Source organism: Pseudochaenichthys georgianus, chromosome 10 (genome assembly GCF_902827115.2).
Source record: "Pseudochaenichthys georgianus chromosome 10, fPseGeo1.2, whole genome shotgun sequence".
In the NCBI taxonomy this organism is placed as follows: domain Eukaryota; kingdom Metazoa; phylum Chordata; class Actinopteri; order Perciformes; family Channichthyidae; genus Pseudochaenichthys; species Pseudochaenichthys georgianus.
Genome location: NC_047512.1, coordinates 19945959 through 19970175, shown reverse-complemented (window position 1 = coordinate 19970175; position 24217 = coordinate 19945959). Strand labels below are relative to the sequence as shown.

Here is a 24217-nt window from a genome sequence, read left to right as displayed (position 1 = left end):
TCCTTCAGATATCTCTCTCTCTGCTTCAGTCTCCTCTCTCTGTCTTGAAGGCATTCTTAAGCACATAAATGTAACATTAGGCTATGCATAAAATAACCAAACGATTATTACATTAACTAATTTGAACAGTAATTCACATCGTCTCATAACAAAATAAGCTAAGGCGACTACTTGCATTCAGTGACTTGATTTTTAAAATGAAAATAAGGTATATTTTTAGTTTTTTATCATTAAGATATGTAATGTTATAACTATTAAAGAAAATATGGGGACAATTGTTTCAATGTAGTTTGACCATTGTAACTGCTGTGCAGACATACTGATAATAATATAGCCCCTCCAAATGTCTGTGCACGTCCGTGGGTCTTTAACGCACCTGCACCAATACAATATGTAAAACATGTAATCACACACATAGCGATATAGAACATAAATAATAAAAACGTACCTGGTTTAAAACACTTTTGTGGTCATACTGTGGAATGAGTTAACACTGAAACGAGATATTCATTCACAAGTTTGTGGGCAAGAAGGAGAAGAAGTAAAATAAGTAGTAGAAGAAGAATGAGGCTGCTAACGCTAACGTTACAATAATTGTATTGCTGCGAACAACCACCACGCCATTGAAACATCAACTTTGTTACAATTTTATTTCACCTTGCTATGTGTTTATAAAGCATATTTAAAAACGGGGACATTTCTGGGGACAGATTGAGCCGGGGATTGGCCACCAAAGCCAGGCAGGCATTTGGTATGATCACCATAGCCATATGAGGCCGGCTGCCAGAGGGCTTTCCTTTGCTTCCAGCTGTCAGATTGTAAACAAAGTCACGTGACTGGTGGCAGATGACAGCGCTGAGCGCTGACAAGGTGTATTTTATTGCAGCGAGACGCTACAATACTAATTGTGGGCTTATGTTGATTCGGCCACAACAGAGAAAAAAAGACTTTCACTCTCTCCAAAGGGGCAGGTCAGCCAGAGGGAAAATGGGCCGATGCCCGGGCAACATTAGCCCGTACCTGTGCTAGAGGATGAGTATCTCAGTGTCAGGTTTGTGAGTTTGCCTTAACATGAGTGAGGGGATATGATTACCTTCCTCTTTTATTAGACACGTTTATCACAGCAGTCCTTCCTCACCACACAGCCACATAAATCACACTGTGCAAAATCTTGTCTAAGAAAAGATCTTTATTTATAAAAACAGTATTACCAGTTACATACTTTACTGAAAAAAGCAACTTCTCAGAGCCAAGGCCGGTATGAATGGTACATCATTTTACATGGATAGGCAACATTACAAATATACTGTGTGTGGAGAGTAAAAAAACGAAACAAAACAAAGATGTTTGGTCTCTTTTGCCTCAACAAGAACTCAGGGGGAAACTGGGACTAAAACACATTGCATAATTCTCTCACCCACCACTCCCATACATACAAACCCGAAATAAAAAAACAAATAAACAAACAAAAAAAAGTGGAAAAAATACAAAAAAATACAACAAAAAAAAGTTAAAAACAAATGGATTATAGACCAAAATGTGCTTTTGTCCACCTCCCTAATTAAATTAAACATCAGTATATCTCCCAGATATGTCTGTTAAACCTCGAGTCTCTCCGAGGGGATTAGTGTCACATATTTAAGTATTTTCTTTTATAAAATGGCACATCAAGAATGCCAATATGAACAGATATATTGATAAAATAAGAAAGCAGTGGTTTCTTTGAAATGTTAAGAGGAAATCATTATTCCAGAGAGAACCTCATGATGCGTTTGTTCATTTCTAAATAATGATTAAACTAGGTATGGTAAGTTCAAGTTGTATCTATAGCGTGAATATTTTACAGTAGAGCCAGGAATGTTTTCTGAAGCAGGATGTCAAAAATGTTTTAGTGGCTTAGTAGAGTGTGATGTTACCAGCTTGTCATTTCAGAGTCAAGTCTGTTCTGCTCTCGTCAGCTGAATCCAGACTGAAAATCTAAGACAGCTGCTAAAATGGTACGTTTTTAGTATGAAATGAAGGTTTGAAGAGTCAGCTGGTACATTAAACCAAACAAAGCTTTGTCACAGGAGTAGAAGCACACCTTGAAAAACAGACAACATGAACAGATGAATTATCAACACATGGTCTTATAGGTCTGGTCCGTGCACACGCACACAAAACACTCGCTCCAAGGTCCATATTTCCACACACACACACACACACACACACACACACACACACACACACACACACACACACACACACACACACACACACACACACACACACACACACACACACACACACACACACGGGCACAGGCATGACAAATATACACACACCTGCCCTTTTCTGGTCTACACCTGTGCTCATTCCAACCGAGAGAAAATAACTCTAGACAGGAAAATAACTCCCTATAAACATTCTCAATCTACAGGTCGGCCCAAAGCTCCCAACGGTCCCAGTGAAAGGACGATTTAAATTAATGAGCCAAAACTAATGCAGTCATCCCATTTTTCTTTTTATATACAGTATATACCATACATTACTCTACGTACAAAGTCATCATCAGGATGCGGGTGTTGGCAGGACAACATTTACCGAAATGTTGGCGATAGCAAAAAAAGAATAAAAAAAAAGCAAGAGGACAACACCGAAATTAAATGATTGTCAACAAAGGTGATTGCCTTTACAGGAGAATTATAATTTAAAATGTCATATACTTCTGCTGCTACAATTGAATGTGTTTGTAAAAAGTAGTTGTATGGTTCTGTACGGTGTGTTGCATGAAACGTTTTGCCTTCAACACGGCCACTTTTCTTTGGATGCCAACCCTTATATTCTTATCCCATCTGTGTGGTGATAGAGAAGGAGGGGAGGGGGGGACGAGAGGGAGAGAGACTGTGCATCTGGATCTTCTCTCTTCAGTAGCAGTGGTAGGGCAGGGACGGCCCCGTCTGGGTGATGCACACTATCAATTTTTCTGGAGGAGCAAATCACGTCGATTAGAATTAAATTAAAGCTGGTCATTTACAGGATAAACATGGAGGCACAACAGAGACTCATTATGTGGTATACGTATGGCACACTGCACATCACAATAACCAGGTGTTCAATAATACTTTAACTAACATTTAATCAAAACAAGTTTAACTCAAGTTTGGTTTTCCCTGTTAATTGGTTGTAATTCACATCAAGTTTCATAGTCAGCTGAAAGATATAGTGTTAATAAAAAGAAAGGTAACCCTGCACGCTGGCTCAATGCCACAAAGGTTCATTATTGACTGTGTTCAGAGTCTACTTGGATTAATGTTGTTATCAATAAACCCATGTGGCATGGAGCAACGTGTGAACAACACTGATGGGACTATACAAAGTTAAAAACAACAGAACTTGGGACAAAGATCACAAGAGTTAACATATTTGTTGCAACGGTTACAAAGCTGTTTTAAGGAATGTTTTGACATTGTGTAACTAATATTTCTAACACTAAAACTAGCTTTGGTATCAACGACAAGTTCTGGTATTGTGACGGCACTACTGAACTTATAACAGTTTGAATTCTAAGGGATTAAAGTCTTAAAAAAGGACTGCATGGACCACAATGCATAAGGAGTACCTTGCAGCATACTATACCAGCATGTACAGGTCACATAGGGGCATCATAAAGTTAAAATACATGACAGTGAGCTGCTTCAGTACACCATGTAGACAGGTTTCACTGAGGGTCCGGTGTTATCAGACAGCGGAACAGAGCTCAGAGTCCATGCAGGAGGAGAGGTGAGTTGGACATACCATGCTGTTACATGCAGAGGGGGTAGAGGGGAGGTGGGAGGGCTAACCATCGTAGGAGTCCAACAGGGGCAAGGACCCCTTTCTGCCCCCATACACCCCTCGCTGAGAGACGACCAGAGAGATAGAGAAAGGGAGAGGAAGTGAGTGAGAAAAGAAAATGTCAGTACGTTTTTTTTTTTTTAAAGGTAACTGCCAAAGGAAAGATTAAAGGGGAAATGGGTTGGATGTTCTGAAGTGGGGTTTGTGTTAGATACTGATCCAAGGTCTGTGTACAGTAGATGGGGATCAACACAACCCCCAGTACGCATGTAATAGACACAAACAAAGCAATGCACTGATGCGGGCAGCAGTGAAACTTTTTTTTAGCCAACTTGGTTAATTTTGGTTACTGCAAAGTCAGAGAAACCCACAAACCAATTTAGGAGTTAGCTGACCCGTAAACCAGACCATTTCTGTCCAAAGAGTCTGCTGGCTTTTAAAAGAGCAAATATAGCTTCTGTTCCCCATCAAAAAGGAACGCCTGGCACTAAGATAAAGCGGTCAAATATTTTAAATATAGGGTAAACTGTTTTTAGGTAGGCCCTTTTTTATACGGCTCAAATATGTTCTGCTGCTGCCTCCTTCAACGGCAGCACAGTGCATTGTTTCTGTGATCGTACTGACTATGGATATGTAGGATAATTACCTCACATAACCCCACTTCAAAAACATCCAAACTATCCCTATAAAGTTAGGAAATATTCATAATGGTGCAGGAGATCAGGAGTTAGTGAAGTTAAGTGAGCAATCCAACTTGAGCAGACTTGTGTATTTGCGTGAGAAAGATTTAAGGTACCGGTAAAGTGTCTGTGGTTTCATCCAGAGTGTGTCTCCTCTCCCTCTGGTCCAGTGTAGAGTACGCCTCTGAGGAAACAAAACGATGAGAAGGAAATCATACAACATCTCGTCATGATCTTGATGTTTTTATGGACAAAAACAGTGATGATAAATACTAACCAGGGCCGAGGTCATTTAGAGGAATCATGTCCCTCTTTTCCCCTAAGAGGAAACAAAACAGAGTCACGAATCAAACTAAACTTTCTTCTCAAGTTAAGAAATGTGGAATTTGAGCGCAGTGAACATGTTAAACCGTGAACTATTTCCTAACACCGACCTCTGTCCAGCAGTGGCGTGGTGCTGTCTTCATAGGTGCCGTTGGACCGGGTGCTCGGCCCGTTGGTGGCGCTGAGGTTGACCATGAAGTCAGTCTTCTTCCAGCCGTCCTTCTCCAGAGGCTTGCGGAGCTCCTTGTGCGCCCAGACGAGCTGCAGCACCTGGCCGGCCCCCCGCACCTCCCGCTCCGAGCGCTTTCTGCAGGACGCACAGAGACGTTCACACATTTAGCAAAGTGTTGGCTTTATATCTTGGCACAGTTGCCATTTCAGGCATTTTCACAAAGAGCTATTTAACTTCGGAAATGTGTGATCAGCAAATCATTTTATTCAAATCCATCTTTGACTGAGGCTATTATCTAATGAGTCAACACCGTTGGAAAGCTGGAAAAAAAAGACAGTTTTCTTTCAAGTCTCAGCTTTGTTAAAGAATCATTCAAATGTTTGTTTGCAATAACAGTAAGGTATGGATATTGATTTTGTTATAAACTGCTCAAGTATCTGTCTTGCTATCATAAAAGCATCGTTGTATAATAAAGATTAAATGTTGGGTTTGCAATAAGCTGCATCCTGAATGCTCCATTTTCTACTTACTCTATTCTTAGCTTATTTGCAGACACTCACCCGTCCTTGTTGATGAGCACCAGCCTCTCGATGCCCTGTGAGGTTCGGAGAGTCTTTGCTGCCTCCACACTGTTGCCTAGCACCTCAGTGAGCGTGCTCAGTACAGACACCACCGTCTCCTCCGATAGAGTTCGCCCCGACTGACTCTGGCCTCCGGGCAGGTTGGCCACGAGGTGAGGCACGGCGTGCAAACCTAAAGAACACATGCAGCGAGGTGAGAAAAACGTATCGGGAGTAATACCAATGCAAACATCCAAAATCAAAGTCACACATCGTTTATAGTATTAGGAATACATATAAACAAAATGCTGCAGGAAGTCCTGAAACACAAACGAGTCGGCACTTCTGTTTTCCTCCTCTCAAAGTCAATGGTCTTCGATGAGATGCCTGAAATAAGTATGTTTTAAGCACAGCTTTTGCCCACAGAACAAGGGGCAATACAACCTTCAAGGTTGGAGGACAAAAGAGAAGTGCAAGCTATATTCCATTAGAACAACAGAGTATTTTGTAACTCATTTGGTAGCACAATACACATCCATACCGAGCAGTTGGCAGTTGCGGTTGTCGATGGAGAGGTTCCTCAGAGCTCCGGACATTGCCCGCACCACGCGGTCGTTGCCATGAGCCAGCAGCTCCGCTATCATGGGGAGACCCTTCTCCAGACGCACTGTGGCCCTGATGTAGCGACCATACTGAAAACACATGGAGACATTTATTAATATCTTTTACAGCACACGTACAGCACAGTAACTTCATGGACCTACAACCAACTAATCATATTTGCTTCGACAGAACAAAAACAATCGGATTACTTTTCTGTGTTACTCTAAAATGCAACAACAACAAAAAAATCCCAAGAGCATTGATTCAGTTTGCTGAAAAAACTAAAGATACTTACAGTCCACCGGCCGGCACACAGGTTCTGGATGGCCCCAGCTGCAGCCTCGAGCACCGAGGGGTTCTTGCTCTCTCTGAGCAGCGATGTGTAAACACGGACCACCTCTGGTTGATACAACAGCTCGTAACCTGACACCAACAGAGAGAGGGGTGTTGGTTTAGATTTCAAATTTGAAAAAATGCAACATTAGTGCTGACCACATATAAGCCTTTTTCCAAACAATATTCCTACCAGCCCAAACTGTTTATCTGTGTGACTTTAAACACACATTTTGGGATGAGACTTGTATTATCTTAAAGAATGATCCCTTATTTATCTAATCAATTATAAAATGCTTTGAAGGGAAAGAGAAACGATACCTTTGGCAGGTGTTGTCCTCTTTGGAATGTCGACCACATCTCCGCTCCCATCATCTCCATCCTTCTTTCCTGCAGCAAGAAGTTAGATTTAAAAAAAAGGGAGAACATGAAAGATTGATTTTGTGTGCAGCTGGTTGAGATAGCATTCAGTTATCCTCATTCCTTTACTCTGGCTCATTAGTATGGGGAATATAACCATGCAACCAGTGGAACAAGCACTGTGAACATGCAACGTTGTTTACGTGACATCAGGTGATCATGCTTATGAACGGGATGTGAAATCCTATTTATTCGACAAGTACTATTTTCCACAAGTGAAATGAGTGATGACAGAGTGGTCAATACTTTCAAAAGTTTGCCAACACCAAGAGGAGAATCTTACCTTTTGAAAACCACTCATCTAAACACAGCAAAGAGAGAGGAGGTGAAGTGAAGGAGGGCAGGAAGAAAGATGGGGAGGAAGGAGGAGGAGGAGTAGGGGGGAAAGAGTTGTAGAGTTTGAAAAACAGCCACAGGTGCTTCCACCACCAACAAGCTCAAAGCCACCAGCAACGCAACCACTTTTTCAACACCAAATGGACACAATGCAACACTCCGCTGTCTCACACTGACCTTTGCCCTTTCGAGAGCCGAAGCAGCCCCCTTTGTTGGCAGGGACCGGCCCCTGGTTAACGGGCGCGGTCTCTGCGTAACGTTCACAGCCAGGAACTTCACGATGAACGTGATAGGAAAGATTCCTCAGGAGGCAGACACAGTTCTCCACCAACTGCAGGGCGAGAAGAGAAGATCAAAATGGAGACAGAAGTAGAGAGCAGGGCAGGAAAATCTGTCAAAACTGAAGTGAACGGGTACCTTGTTATCCACATCTTTGCGGTTTATCTGTGACTGGACAACATACATAAGAGAATCCACCAATCCTGTGCATTCCCGCAATTTTCGCCGAGCCTCGCTGCGCTCTGAACTCACATTCCTGCCGGACAGAGGGAGAATTTTAAGCATTCAAAATAGCTCTTTTTCTTCTTTGACTTTGTTGGCTTTTAATCCATTGAACCCTTTGCATACCTAAGGCAGCCGGCAGTGTTGGTCAGGGCGGTCTCCCACTCCAGATGGCGAGGCTTGCAGCTCTCCTCCCCCCCGTGGCTCGCTCGCTCCCAGCCGGAGTGAGGAACGACCACCTCGTCGGCGAGGGCGTGCAGGGCGTGGTCCACGATCTCCATCTTTACCGAGTCGTGGGACGAGAGGTTCCACAATGTGCCTGGGACGAAATAATAAACCTTGTTACCCTCACCGCAATGAAAAAAAAAAAAAATAGTACGTGGCCCTTCAAATAATTAATAATAACTAAAGTGATTTAGGGCTAAAGTCATTCCTTAAACTCCATATGATTATTATTTTATACATTTCAGAAAACACTTTTTTTTTTAAATCCAGAGTACAAAATGGCACGAAATGAGTTAGTGCCGATAGGAAAACCAATTAATTCACTTAAAGCGACTTTGCTCATGTTTATTATTGCAATACATTTTCTTATCCGATAACATGTTTGAATTATCGGTAAAATACTCATTGCTATAATAATCAATAGCTGTAGTCATGATAAGACCTTTTGTCTCATCCATGTTTGATTAAATAACATTTATATGTTTTCCCATGAATAACTCCTTGCTACAACTCATAACAAAGTCAATAATAAACAACACAATTGATCTACTCTAGCGTCACATGATGCGTTACCTGTGATCGTGTCGGTGAGGTCCTGGTCGTGGGTTTTCCTCAGTAACCGGACCAGAGCGGGCACTCCATCGCAGTTCTTGATGGCGATCTTGTTCTCTTGGTCCCTCCCAAATGAAATGTTCTTTAGTGCTCCACAGGCCGAGTGGTGCACATCCTTAGTGGGGTGATCGAGCAGCGACACCAAGGACGGGATGCCCTTCAGGCGCCGCACCTCTGACTTAACCTAAAACACACAAGCAATATAAATCAAGCTGCCATCAAGGATTTGCCATATAGACACAATAAAAAACAGAATTCCATTATTTTATTTTTTTAAACAGACCATTGGTTAAGTGACTTATCAGAGGTTGCCACACATTTATTAGATTTAAGCACTGAGTCATCCATGGGTTTTTCCTCAGATCAAATAACAGGCATTCCTTGCTCACCTTATCATTTTTGAATGTGAGGTGCTGCAAGAATGCGGCAGCGTTGATCTTGACGGGGTCCAGGCGGTAGTTCAACATGGCAATGACCTCCGGCAGCTCCGGCTGTCTCCATGTACCAGGCGGACCCTTCCTCAGCGTGCTGTCCAGTGAAGCCATGCTGCCCCTCTCCATCGTCATGGGAACGCCCCAGGCATAGGGGTCAACTCCAACGACGTCACCGTCCAAAGTATCCTCACAGCTCCTGCATGTGGCAGACAGGAATAAACAGAGAAACATTTGTTAGGCGAGTCTCTAGAAACATATTCGGAGTTTAACATTAACTCAAAGCAAGGCACTTTTAGCACATTTCTTACTTTCTTTACAGGTTAAAGCATTGAAATAAAAGCAAACAGGCAGTAGATTACTGCGTTAAACAATAAAACCAAAATGGGAAAGAAATATCAGGTGTTGCTTTTGTGTTTTACCTCAGTCTTCTTCTGTCCATAGCAGCGGGGCCGCGACCCAGGCCTGGCATGGTGCCGTAGCCCCCGGGGTGCATGGGTGGGGGCCCCATGCCGTAGTCATCATATCCCACGCTGCGCTGGTCATCCTCCAGGCCGTAGTGGCCATGGCCGTATCGCACCTCCAGCGCCGAGCCCAGGGCCCTCATCCCCCGGCTCACCTGGGGCTGCGCTGCGTACGGGTCCAACTGCTGGCGGCTGGGGGCCCGGTAGCCCGAGTCCAGGGTCCGGTAGCCGTCAACTGGCCTGGGGGAAGAAGGGGGTGAGGAGTGGTTAAGTGAGACTGTATTTATTAACCTCGTTTTTTGATGAAGAACAACAACAACAACAGGGAAATATGCTTTGTGTCCACTCAGAAAATAAAGTAAATGTACTGTATGGCTTGAAGGAAATAATTCCCGAACAAATAAATCATTCAGAGCACCATGTTCAGGGGTCTTATACCTGTAGCGCTCGTCCATGTGCGAGCCCCTGCTCAGGCTGGTGTATGCCTCTGATGGCGGGCCCCCCCGGTAGTCGTCATATCCCCCTACAGGGGCGTAGTGGTAGTTTCTGGGCACTGTGGCCGTGGGGTAGTCTGACGGGACAGCCTGCCTGTAGGAGCGGTCCAGTGTGGCGCTGTAACCCCCCATCCCAGACACCGACAAGCCCCCGTCAATCGACATGGAGTCAGAGGGCAGGACTGTGCGTGAGATTGGCTTCTTCATCTGCAGGAGAGCAACATGAGAACTGTATCAAAGTATGTTTAATTGCACAATATGATATGCCATGCCACTTGGGGTCTCTCAAAATAATAAAGAAACTATTTTGGGAGCATCATGAAGTTGTGAAGGAACATCGTGCCATCATGCAGTCAGCTTGTCACCTAATAAAGGTTTTAAACATGTTAACATTTCATTTGACTCATTATACTGCTTAGGGTTTGAGTATCATCAGGTGATGCAACATCCCTTAGATGCGTAGCTTAACTTACAACAAATTCAGCCGCAATAAAAAATGGTTACATTTTGTGAACTTGATCCACACAAGCCTTTGTAGGCAAAGCCTGATGACCACACGGTGATAGTTTTATAATCACTTACGCCATTATCCTGCCGCCGTGCGGTTCCCTCGTCAGAAAAGACTGAGTGCACTTCCTGTGAGTCGTCTTCTGGTGTGTAGCTCTCGTCGAGCGCGCCGTGTGCAGGGTCCACCATTCTGTACTGTATATGCAAAAGCTTATTTTAATCATTGGCTCTTTTAAGTCACTCGCTCTTACTGCTATAAATAAAAGACAAATGTACATTTTCATGAAAAACTACACAAAAACACAAACCTGTGTGCCGTTTATGTACGAGTCAATCAGTTTGAGTCGTTCTATGTCTGCATCACCTAAACGCCCGTTCTGGTAGGAAAGAGAAAGACACATGTGAAATTAAAATAAGAAATAAATATCTTACAGTTTAGCTGAGACAACATAATAAAGTGAGGTCAAGGCATGATTCACAGTAGCCAGTGCTGTCTACTGTCTTACAACCTCCCAGATGATATTACTGCTGCTGAAGCACATTCACTGCTGACCAAACTGTCCCTGCATGTTTATGGTCTGTGAATCACTGCCAGACATGAGGGAGGACATTTTGGAGTACAGCCACTCATCCTCACACCCTACTTCATCCTGCTGTATTCGGTTACATAACCAATGACTGTCACACTGTATAACTTGGAGGCTTTCTACCTAACCCTGAGTAACACTCATGCAAGCCTCAGCTATCAGCAACAGCCTCCAGCTGAATTACATGTGCACAATGCAATGGGGATACTTTGAAAATCTATCCCCAGCATGGAAAAGACTGTGTTAATACCCTGGGTTACTTTCAGCATTTCATTCATACTACCGACGGTCATGACGAACGGTTTGTGAATTTTTGCCTTACAATCACGGTCCAGTACACACGGTATGTAGATTGTTGCACATAATGCATAACTAAAGCTCACAAATGCAGGAGCTGTCGAGATACTTTTAGCGGTACACTGTCGCATTGTGTATGAGAAGAAGAAAGTGCGTTTCTTCCCAGTTCACCATTCACTGCTTTACACATTCAACAGATAAATGTTTCAGTGATTTTAATGTTTAATATGGTCAAGGAGAAACTGAATGAAACACACTTAATGCACAACTTTTATGTTGCATTTTACTTGTAATTTCATTGTTTGATTGATGCTTTTTCCTTTTATTTTCAGCCCGTTGTGACATGTTGCCTTTGGGGAAGTGTTTGTGCAGAGTAATATAGAAGTCTCTCTTCAATACAAATGGAAATTAACATATGTGTATGCATTTTCTCTGCCGCTGCTGAACTCTGACCATAACCGTGTCTCCTAAACCAGGGTTTACTGTGTACGGTTGCATTGACACTGCAGACCATTGCAATTAAAAACTACGTTATGAACCTTAACAAACACTGACTTTCTCTTTTTATTTGCAGTATGTTATACTGCACTTTACATAATGTCCACAAGGAGGCAGGGTTGTTAATAACAAGCAATGGGAAGTGTACTTTTATATCAGAAAAGGATACTTCCTCTACAGCTGGACCTTCCTATAATACCTGCTCATTTATAAACTGTTCTTCTCGTCAAGGCCAAAAACTAAGATAGTGTATCTTTAGCCTTCATCTTCCAGTTGCAGCACACTAATCTAAAACTTCCAATGATTCAAAGAGACACAACATGATATCTAATCTATGTCACAGAGCCCTTAAGGAAGACAAATATTTAGGAACAGAGTTTAAACTAGTTTACTCTGTATGTCAAATGCTAAACTGCCTGCCCGTCTTTGTTAATGATAATGGGTCTTCTTTAATCCGCTTCACAAGCCTACAGACACCTAAGTTTATAAGTCTGTGATTGTATTTATCAAAACGCTTGACAATGGAAGGATACGGTAGGACCATTTCAAAGTAAAATAACTCTAGGAACTTGTAAAGAGGATTTCTGTGAAAATGTTCTGACATTGTATAGACAACTAAATAAATACAATTGAGAAAATAAACAGCATATGAATTACATCAAGCCCGATAAATGCATATTATCATTCCTTTGCGCAACCATACAAACATGATAAGCACTAGTCATTTTATTACACATCTTCATCAAGGAGCTTGCAATATCATTGATGTTCAACCAACAATTATATGACTTCATGCAAACAAGAATACTCAGTCTTTAGCAAGAACAGAAGCAGTTAAATAGCTTGATTAAAACATTTAAAAAAGGAAAGAAACAAAATCCTTCAGGTTGAATGAGAAACCACGAGGGATGCAGGAGTATGCGACACATGCACAATAGATGACCACACGTGATAACGCAATATTCTGGAGCAGACCGGAGAATAACTGACATTCCTCAGCAGGGGCCGCTGAAAAGTGTATTTGTGTTTGTCATCCGGTGAGTGACAGCGGAGGCATGCTGGAAATGTGAGGGTGGCCATCTCAGGCATGTTAAAAGAAGTGGAACGATGCGCAGATGTGTTTGCAGCTGGGACACACACACACACACACACACACACACACACACACACACACACACACACACACACACACACACACACACACACACACACACACACACACACACACACACACACACACACACACACACACACACACACACACACACACACACACACACACACACACACACACACACACACACACACACACACACACCACACACACACACCACACACACACACACACACACACACACACACACACACACACACACACACACACACACACACACACACACACACACACACACACACACACACACCTCTGGTGGAAACGAGGCAGGCGGAGAAGGGATGAATGATGGATGGAGAACATTTGGAGGATTGGATGGAGCAAGTGATGATCCATTGATTGGAAGTTGAGTGAAAAAAAAAAAATGGGGGACGCAGATGTCAATGAGAGACTCTGGATGGCGATGTTTGTTGGGGAGTGTTACCTGTGTGTGAGGGAGGGGGCGACCCAGGGTCGAGGGGCTGGTGGCGGGGAGGCCCACTCTCCTCCTCTCATCCTCCAGCGCCCGGGTCAGCTGTTCAAACTGCACCTCCTGCTCCCTGACCGACTCCAGCAGAGCCGCTGCGCTCTCACACTGCTCCATACACACTACACTGCCCCATGGGAGAGAGGGGGGGCGTTACTCACGTCCATAAAGCCTGGTACCGACTACAGCACAGGGAGAGGGTGGCTATGGAAACACAGACACACCTCTCCAAAGAAAGTATAGCAAGATTCAGCAGCTGCTGGATTGTTTTGGGCTGATAAAAAAAAAAAAATAGGAAGGGCTATCAACTAAGGATGCCCGATAGAGGTATGACATTGGTATTGGCAGATAACAATTATAATAATGTGAAGATTTTATAAATATGGCATGTTTACATGAGTTGAAGTTGTTTTTCTTATTATGCCCAGAGAATGTGTATATTTTATGTCTGCATTGCATTTTATCTGCTAGTTTTCTGCAATTAGATGAAAAAGATCTGCGTTGTGATTCCAGCATTCCTACTATTACGCAATCTGATAAATCAGATTTGTTTGGTGACTGAGATCGAGATGTTTTCTTGGAACGGTCATCGAGGGATTTCACAATGCTTCAAACACAGTGATTAATAATTACACACCAACAGTAAAGACGGGTTTCTGGCTAAACCTCAGGCAGGAAACCTTCCCAGACTATGCTGAGCTCTTGTGTTGAAAGTCTGTTCCTTTGAAAACTTGTCATAGTGCAATGACTCATTCATTCAAGCTTTTCCCAGCACACAGACGTAAAAAGGAGGTTAACTTGCTCAAATGTCATGCTGCCGTTAGGGATACGGTTACATGAGCATGTCAGCACTGAATAAACCTACATTACAACATGTGTTGAAAGAATCACTGCCAACAATGAAATAACTTCAGGGTGGCACTATGTGAACATAAAATAAAGTAGAATAATAATAGACTTCTCAACTGGTACTATTAAAAGCATAAATCCCAGGACACATGATACTGTACATTTCACGTCAGACAGTAGACACTGTACGGGACAAAAGCTGTAGCAGGAGGGTAGTGATGGTGGAGGGAGTCTTTGAACCCTGGTTATTGCATTGATCATTAATATTGCAAGCAACAAATTGAACAAGATAATATGGAGAGTTATTGCAACATTACATTGATCAATATCACCATCCCCAGCATGCAGATCAATAAAGCCATTGCCACTTAGGGCATTTATGGAGGCGTCCTCTAGGCTTTTCACCCTCTCATACACAACAATAAATACCGTCTAACAGACAGACAAAGAGATTTTGGCATAGATCCTCTGCAGTGTGTAGACTTTGCAAAGCAAAACACTGTTGGCATATTGACAGAAGACTAAACAAAACCTCATGTTCCTTTTATGAGAAATACAAAAGGTGTCTCGCCTCAGTCACCTGCATGTACATTAGGGCTGTGCAATTAATCGTATTTTAATCGCGATTACGATTATGGCTTGCGACGATTATGAAAACAGCATAATTGACAAAATACGATTATTTTGCTGGGTGCGCTTTCGCCCCTCCCTAAAAGCCCACTCGGCCACGTGGGAGTGACATGTGTTGTGAGTGTTCAGCGCGAGCGAAGATGTCAGAACAAGAGCAGCAACTCGTTAAAAAGAAGGGTAAAACTATTTCCACTATTTGCAAGTACTTTGTCATTACATTTCACATCGCTAAAGATATGTGCCCAGTTAGCACTGTTAGCAACCAGGGCTTTAAAGGAATGGTATGCTCATGACACTCATTTTTAAATAATTATCATCCGATAAAACAGACCAGTCTCTGCCAGTCTCTCTCTCTTTTTTTTTTTAATCCGATGACATTATCAGTGATTTTAAACTGATTATATACCGAAATAACAACACTGTGGGCGCCGCCATTTTCCGGACGTGACGTAAACCATGCGTTTGGTTTTCGAGGACACGTTGATCTCCATGTTATTTACTGTAGTTTCTCTCTTCAAATATGCCTCACTGTATCGCGAAATATTGCCACAATTCTGATAGGAACAATCCACGGAATGCTCGGTTCCATCTGTTGCCAAAAGGTAAGCGTAAGAAGTACATTCGGAGGCAGTGGCTAGTGAAATGTGGCCGGCCCGAACCGAGAGATTCACAGGCTCATGTATGCAGCGAACATTTCAAATTTCCGGACGACTACTCTGAGAGTATGATAAAACATAACATGGGATTTATGGAACAACCATTACTTAATGCAGATGCAGTACCATCGGTCTTTCTGGTGTCATCACCGACCAGGACACCAGTTCGGCCAGTTGAGAAATCGCCCTCTGCTAGTGTGAAGCGACGGAGGAGCAGAAGTAGTGCTCGGAGTAAGGTATGTTATAGCGAATTTCCATTGCAGCGGCTAGCCCCGTTTTAACGTCCTTTAACGTCCAGGCCAGGACAGTTTTTGGTGGCCTTTCCATATAGCGTAGTACCGGCTAGTGTGTATTTTACCCCAGTTTTTTCCGGCCCCATAAAATCGTGATTCTATGGCCAGGGACAACGAAGATAAGTATGCTAAACTAGAGAGGGAATCGCTAGTAAGGGTGGTACTACATGCATACATATAGTATCTTATATCATCTTCCCATTATACACACACATGCATTTCCAAACATTTGGACTACCTATGTTGCAAATGTATTATCTTTTCAATTTACACACGGCATCTATTGCACGTCTGTCCGTTCTGGGAGAGGGATCCCTCCTCTGCTGCTCTCCCTGAGGTTTCTCCCATGTTCCCTTTAAACTGGGGGTTTTCTTCGGAAGTTTTTCCTTGTACGATGTGAGGGTCTACGGACAGAGGGTGTCGTATTGTCATACTGATATGTATGGCTGAATTCCCCCATCCAATCTCTTCACATTGGTCAAAACGTGTTCCTCTGCTGACGAGTCTGAACTGAAATACTCCACCATGTTTCCGTGTGTTGACAAAGTGAACGCATGGATGACGTCACGACCATCACGTGACTACTGAAAATGGCAAACATGGCGGCGGCCAGACGGAATATACAGGTCTTGATAAAAAAGAGCTATAAAATCATTATTTACCGGGGAATATCGCTGATTTCTTCAGGGTATGGTTTAAACATAACGTTTCACTAAATACTGAAGTTTTGATTAATTATCTAATGAGTGGACCATTCCTTTAAGCAACTTGTCAACACGTTGGACAAGCGTTACGCGATGCCGTCTCGGTATTATTTCAGCAGGTCTGCGCTGCCTGCACTATATGACAAATGCCGTGGGGAAGTTGAGAGAGATGTGGCTTCAGCTGACTACTTTGCTACCATAACGGACCTATGGTCTAGCCCAGGGGTGCCCAACCAGTCGATCGCGAGATGTGTCTAAAAATAGAACAACAATATTCTGTTTTATCGCTAATGTCCTGTAACATAATCTTCCTGTGCCAGAATAATGCACTTGAACGCATCAAAGCTTTGTGATTGGCCGGCGTCACCCCATGTGTCGGGGCGTGGCTGAGGGTCTTCAGTACAGGTGGCTTGTCACCTGCCTGCGCTCATCTCTGAAACTAGACCATGTAAACAGGCTGGTGTTTCTTGCAAAAAATCGTTACGAGATGACGTGAGCAGCCTTACCAGCATTTGCCATGGTGGCCTAAACATTTTTATTTGGTCTTAAATTCTAGTTCAACATTTATTTCCTGTTACTTCTGGACCATGACGGTTGGCCAGCCTTCAACGTTTAACTGAGTGGAATAATGAATATGTTTTACCAAAATGTTGGCTATATGTTAAGGAGTTTTCAGTAGGTTGTGACAGTGCACTGCAACATATTTGATTTGATTTATTTTAGTCCAATTTATTTTTATTTATCATATTAATAATATATGTTTAGTATGGTTTTGGAAGTGCGCTCCAACATATTTGTTGATCTTGTTTATTGGTAAAATATTATTTGTTTTAAAGTTCAATAAATGGTCAATGAATAATCGTCAAAATAATCGTGATATCAATTATTGACCCAAATAATTGTGATTATGATTTTTGCCATAATCACACAGCCCTAATGTACATGTATATTTTATGACATTTATATGCGATAATTGTGGTTTCCATAGCATTGGGAGGATGTTAAGGAATCACCATGGTCCTACATCACAAATTGAACCATTCAAGCACCAATTTATAATGATAGAGACCTTCTGGGTAAAAAAAACAAAGAGGACAAGGCCTGCTCAACATAAAGAGGAGAAACAATATATTTTGGAGCCTTACACCAAAAACACAACATTTATTTCCAAGGAGAGTTAAGCACAAACATATTATCAAAGCTCATTGCAGAGAAAATCTGAAATACACACCTTCACCTTGGGCGTGGTTTGGTAGTAGAGGTGAGAGATCACACCAAGGTCAGAGGTTGAGCTCTAGTTGCTCATGAGTAGATGGTCAATGAACCACCAAGCCCAGAAACAGAAGGAATGGACTGCAGAGAGAAAGGGGAGGGAAAAGGGAGAAAGAGAGAACCGTTTGAGATTCAAAGCACCTCGGTTGGAAAAACAGCAACTTGGTGAGAATACCGTACAAACGTGTCAATAGGAGTGTTTGCTTTGTGAGCAGAAAAAAAAAAACACAGCACAAGACCGAGGCATACAGTAGCTTCAGCCTTTAGACACACCCTGTATTTACTCAACATTTGGCCTGCGTACGGCAGCAGGCTGTGGGAAGTTGACCAAACCTGCAGCTTTCTCTGGGCCAGAGAACATCGACCGTCAGCATAAAGAGAAAAAGGATTTTAGAGATGGGAACATTCTTCAAGAACCATATGTTCTCTTATCGACTCGATCTTTTATTCTCCTTCTTCACCTTGCATTTTTTTAAAGTACCCAGCCTTTCCTCTTTTCATCTACCTCTAAGCTCTTTCAGTCCGCTACTCGTGTTCGCTCAACTCAACTGCCTTTTATCCCTCCCCCTACGTCTCTTTGTTATCTTGGCTGGGCTAGGAGAAAAATACATTGTTATAGCGGAGCCAAACAAGTGGAGACTCAGATCCTCTTATCTGTTGATACACTCTTTGCTTCAGCACCCTGGCTCCTCATCGGCTCTGGTTTGAAAGGTGAATAAACACAGGCATTGCCACCCACACACCTGCATGACCGGTTGGACAAGGTAGAGGAGGGGCGACCGAATTTCAGTTTCTAAATGCCTCCCTGTCTCCCAAACATGCACAGATGTACTCTTCTGACAATCTGGTACAGAGACATTTGGGCTGCAAACAAGGACCTGCATTTATATTTCAGGCAACAGGTGTTTGTGTGCACGACAGGTAGTGTTAACAAGCATAGGTGTAATAAGATTATGTAGAGATGGTGACGAATGACTCACAGTTTCACCTGCATCAGATTGTGCAAACAAATTAAGAAGGCAGACATGGTGATCGCACTGTTTAACTGATAAGACAGACTATTACGACACCATTTCGCTTGTAAAATGAAGCATGGAGAGGCTGTGTCTGATCCTGTATGTCGGTCAAATCAAGGACAAAGAAAACATTCCTATACGTATACTACTTGTGGTTTCTCTTGGGGTGTTCCCAGTGTGGGAAAAAAGTAGGAAGGCCTGATGAGAAAACAAGGAGTGGCTGCAGTTTATTTCGCAAGACAAAGGAATTTGTCAGAACCAAAACCAGGATTTGCATGCGGGCTAAGTCTGACTGACAGGAAGACATGATGTCACACATACACACACTATCCTTTGCTTAGTGGCTGTGGCGCCCCAGAGCTATAACCTCCCACCTGAGCAAATCACACAGCGCAGTCCTGAGCCACAAATGCCTATATATGGTCATAGCCAGGACAGGGCTGATATTATACCCTACAGAGAGACAGACAGAGATGAAGAGACCAAGAGCTGCAAACAAATCGAGCAAGGAAAAAGACAGGCAGTGAAATACACAGCAGTGTAAGAGGGGGGTAGAGATAAGGAAAGGAGAGCTGAATAAAAGCTAATCTTGCATTCCTAGCATTGTCTCCTGCCAATTCAGCAAAGCAGCCCTCCCACTCATCCGCTGTAAAGCGACCTAAGCAGGACACTGGCTAATAACCTTTAGTGTTCTGTGTTGGCCGTTAAAGTTTTGTCGAGTCAAGTTCACTGGTCGCAATTACCCAAAGGAATAAACTACTTAAATGCATTTCATCTGGCATCTTTCCTTAATGTTATGCCACATGTAAACACAGACTGCCTCGCTCCTCATGTAATCTCAGTTGGAACAAATAATCATATACAGGCTAACCACTATCGTGTTTCACTAATGAGTGCAACTGTGATGAATTATAAACTGTGATTGATATTTCTTGGCAACTGTACTGGGGAATGTGATTGTGTGCGTGCGTGCGTGCGTGCGTGCGTGTGTTTTAGCCACAGTCAGAGGAGAGAATGTGCAGCTGTCAGTCTGGGAGGTTTTTGAAACATTAAGAAGTTTGTGCAACTGAGAGCATAAAGGCAAGTGTGAAAAGAAATGGAGAGCAATAATTAGCATTTGAAACATTTGAGTGCCATTGCATCTGTTTGAATGTGACTGTCGGGGGTCAAGTTAATGTCGCTCTTGACTTTTGTTCTCCACACGCCTTCCCCTCTCACGGCTGTAAGTTTGGCCTTGAAAGTCAGCGGTTAGTTTCGTTGAACAATGAAAACAATCAGAGCCGTCCCATTACCACTCCCTCCCCTTTCCCCTCTAACCCACTTCCTGAGAAACAGGATGTTATGGATTGGACGTCAGAGATGAGTAAAGGGACAATGCGGCCACTTAAGCTCACCAGAAACCATCTTCCTCAACAGACCTGCTTCTATGCAATACCACAAGAGCCTATAGGATGTACACTTTAATTAACCACCTTCTGATGGTTAAAAGGAAGTCTTTGCTGTGAAAATTCCCTATGGTCAATATGCTGATCACAAGACCACACACCATTTCCCATTTTGCTTATATTGTTCTCCATCCAAAGTGTTCAGTTCTGCTATCATGACTTCTCATAAAGTATCCATGTGAATTTGGCAGTATCAACTCATTTTCATAATCTTTTAATTAAAGTTATTATATTTAGGTTGTTCCCTAATTTCTGAATATTCATACTGGAAATAAGATGTATTAGTCAACTGGCAGGTCAAATCTATTTTGGTAACTGATAAGTCATACGATTGAAGCTAAAACGTTTAAATATTGGCTGGTTTCAAAGTCTCGGATATGAAAAGGTTTGTTTTTTTTCACTCCCTGTACAATAATTGATTGATTATCTGTAGGTTTTAGGCTGTTTATCAAAGACTAACGTTTTTTCTTCTTCAATTGTAATAAAGAATAACAAAAATAATAACAATAGGTTCCTCGCACTTCGTGCTAGGACGCCGTTGGGTCCTAGCGCTCCGTGCTCGGGCCCTAAATATTAAAAACCATACTGATTTGCTTTCTGTCCTAGATATTTTCAAGATCATAAAAGTGTATTTCAGGTAAAGCAATACAAAAAGGACATTTTGAAATAAGATATTAGAAATGGATCGAACCATGTTGTTATACATAAAGATAATAAGCCTTCCTTTAATCCACATGTTAAATGTACCATCAGCAGCAAACAAAAACAGTGAAAAACGAACATTTCGCTGTCACAAAAATGACGCCAACAAATGGTCAAAAATGTCAAGCATGATGCCTTAAGGTCAACTACATACACATACGCTTCAAACATCTGATCGAGCCCTGACACAACACGAGTCACAGATCTACATCTTATTTTGTGGCCATCAGTCAGCATGAATCACTCAACCCTGTCAGAAGACATCCGAGATCATATGCACACGTAACCAACAATGCAGTCTTTGTTAAGTTAATGAAACTCTGGTTACTTCAATAAGCCCCTACACCTGCCATCATCAGCAAAAACTCCCACTGAAACAACACATTCACTGTCAAAGAGCACAACTGTTCGTGCATCTCGAGGTCACAGACAGGCTGTTCGCCAATAGCTCAGTGTGATGCCACCAGAGCTGGTTTAAACTGAGCGTGGTTTGTAATGGGATTGAAGCTTTGGCCAGCTAATCCACTTACCTCCCAACACATACACACATGACGTTAACGTGCACGCACGTACATAGACAAACACACAGGCTAGGCCCTTTGTGGATTAACCTGCACACCTAAAGGGAGCAGACACAATTACAGTCGGCGTTGGAGCATACATCAACAATCAAACAGCGACTTTGAGACGAGTAGTCGAGAACGGCTGATACCTGTGTGATCAGAGACACACATGGTGTTATTAGTGGTGGGACCTGCATCACTTTGAATTAACTACAGCCCTGGCCCAGTGATTCCTACACACATGCTGTACACAACATAAACCACAATACAACTTAAAGACAGTAGAGAATACACTAATTTACACTGAAATGTGTACCTGAATGTAGCACATGTTTACAAGAGAAACAGCTAGTTTATTTGTTCACACTGAAGCTGACAGTTATTCCCACCCAGGCATTTTCCTACCACAACAAGTCCACACATGACTCACCCAACAGGTTCACGAGGACAAACTTAAAAGCCAAGCCCATGAGTGATAGACTCCTACTACTGAGGACCACCACCCTTACCTACACTCAAATACACAAAACAGGCTTAACATTTAAATGCGCTGTCAAACAAGTTGTTAGGTTTCCAATAACCTTACTTGGAATATGTATTACGATACAAGTAAAATAAATGCTGCTAACGGAAAAGGATAAATACACTAGAAATTAAAATGTACGTAGTAAACAGCATGAAGAATGGCACATTATTGTATGATAGTTTTGCACTTTAATGTTTGCTGCTGAAGAAGGAGGTTATTTCGATTTATAAAATACTGCTGGGTAGTTCAAATATATATATATATATATATTTTTTTTAATTTAATAGTTAATTATAATTTGTAGTATCTTGCAAAAATACATATAGCAGTGTAAACCTCACTTTATGTAAACATGGAGTGGAGGATAAGGTAAAAGTACCTTACATTGCAGTTAAACTACTCAATGCTAAATACACTTACAGTTTATCATTGCTTAAAATACACTCTTCTCTTTTGGGCCTCCTTACCAAAGATAAGCGTCTAGTTGTGGAAATCTACTTATCTGCTTAAACTGATAAAACGGTCTGCTTCCGATGTAAAGACGAGCTCTACTTCAGTGCTGTAAACCCGCCTGGCCGTCACGTTGTCATGCCACTATATTCCCTGTTGTAAATCCAAAAAACTGGTAGCATTCCCCTGATCTAGTTAGCAAAACCCCACAGCCTGTCGTGAATTGATTTGCTAACGTAATATAGCAAGGTAGAGCATGAGCAAAGAACAGCGCGTTTGCTAAACCACAATAAGACGTGGGTATAAAATTACTCTCACGAACAAAGACCTGGATATTTGAGCGTTGGCTTATTTTTGTGAATCCGCTACTGCCCAGATAAATGTTAATGTTTGGGGGAAATAATTCAGCACAGTTAGCCAGAAAGCTCTCCTCTCCACTCCGCTCCCGTGTGACCTGGTTTGGCTGTCTAGCTACGTTAGCATCACAATAACCTACATACTGAGAGGCTAGCGTTAGCTTAGCAAACACAGATTAGCCACAAGTTAGCGTGTGTTTGGCTAAAGGGGCATTTGAAGCAAATTTAGACGGTATTCTCAATTTCAATCAGTGGTATCTAAGTGTCTTGTGAATCATGTGTAACAGTGTGCACGGTAGGCTACGGTAACGCGGGCCTCCGTATGAACTTTTCACGTTAGCATCGTGAGCTAACGCTATCTAGGAGAGTCGTGTTGCTGATCTGTCGATAATGTGACCACTCCTTGCCAACGCTGCAGTGCACCCACTATCTGTGAAAAACAGAAAACACTAGCCCGCCGCTTTATCAACCATCTGGTAACATTTATGAATTAACTCACCTTGCTTGTAGAAAACCTCTGCGGGCCCCTTACAGACTATTCCGTTTTTTGTGTTTTTTCCCCTCCTTCCCTGGGTTCTGGGTCAAGCTCTTTAAAGACGAAGCGACATCACCGAGTTTTCTATCAAAGAGAGGGCGGGATCAACAATCGGCTTTACCGTAAATACGGCGCAAGTAGAATTCCTCTTCTCATACAGGTGTTTGTCACAAGTTTCCAGAAGGGCGCAGTTATTCAGTGTACTGGGAATATAGATAACGTTCACACGAACTTGCATGAGCAAGCGTGTGAATATAAAAGACGAGAAGGGGGATTTAAATTATGCTGCACTAGTAGATAAAATAGGCTTCCTCCCACCACCTCCTCTCTCCTCCCATTTATTTCCGTCTGTCGCTCCCCTCTCCCTCACATTAACACACGCACACACACTGTCATTTCATTGATTGCCCAAGAACAATAGCCTGAGAGGAAGCTGCATTTCTTAGGGAAGTTCAAAAAACGCATTTCGCATCAACATGAAAACACTTTTGGGCACATTAAACCACCACCACCAGTTACCATCACATCCTCTGCATGTGCCCGGTCAGTAAATAGTTTAATGGTAAACAGCCTCTGCAATCACTTGATTTAATGCTTGATGACCAAACTATTTAGGGATCCCTCCTAACTCTAACTTTAGTGTCAAACGTTATGTTTCCTCTTGATATTACAGTAATTATTGAACTTTTAGTCCTGCCTATTAGTGTTTGATATATTTCT

General features: G+C 42.4%; 1 protein-coding gene across 7 annotated transcripts; it reads right to left on the bottom strand.

Moving 5' to 3' along the window:
- Nucleotides 1-1171: 1171 nt before the first annotated feature.
- Nucleotides 1172-23760, bottom strand: LOC117453563 (catenin delta-1-like). Of its 7 annotated transcripts, none has more exons than XM_034092409.1 (22): nucleotides 23462-23760; nucleotides 17864-17985; nucleotides 13459-13627; nucleotides 10787-10855; nucleotides 10554-10673; nucleotides 9916-10178; nucleotides 9436-9717; nucleotides 8972-9212; nucleotides 8544-8766; nucleotides 7872-8064; nucleotides 7662-7779; nucleotides 7422-7575; nucleotides 7192-7209; nucleotides 6810-6878; nucleotides 6451-6578; nucleotides 6094-6244; nucleotides 5553-5745; nucleotides 4931-5127; nucleotides 4774-4815; nucleotides 4613-4680; nucleotides 3778-3879; nucleotides 1172-2965 (listed from the first exon to the last, which is right to left on the bottom strand). In XM_034092409.1, exons 3-21 carry the CDS (start codon nucleotides 13615-13617, stop codon nucleotides 3820-3822), a joined length of 2748 nt encoding a protein of 915 aa, XP_033948300.1. In that variant the 5' UTR covers nucleotides 13618-13627; nucleotides 17864-17985; nucleotides 23462-23760; the 3' UTR covers nucleotides 1172-2965; nucleotides 3778-3819. The 7 variants fall into 7 exon arrangements, with proteins under 7 accessions (XP_033948300.1, XP_033948299.1, XP_033948302.1 ...); XM_034092408.1 differs by having other exon boundaries at nucleotides 13459-13622; XM_034092411.1 differs by lacking the exon at nucleotides 7192-7209 and having other exon boundaries at nucleotides 13459-13622.
- Between the last annotated feature and the right edge of the window lie 457 nt (nucleotides 23761-24217).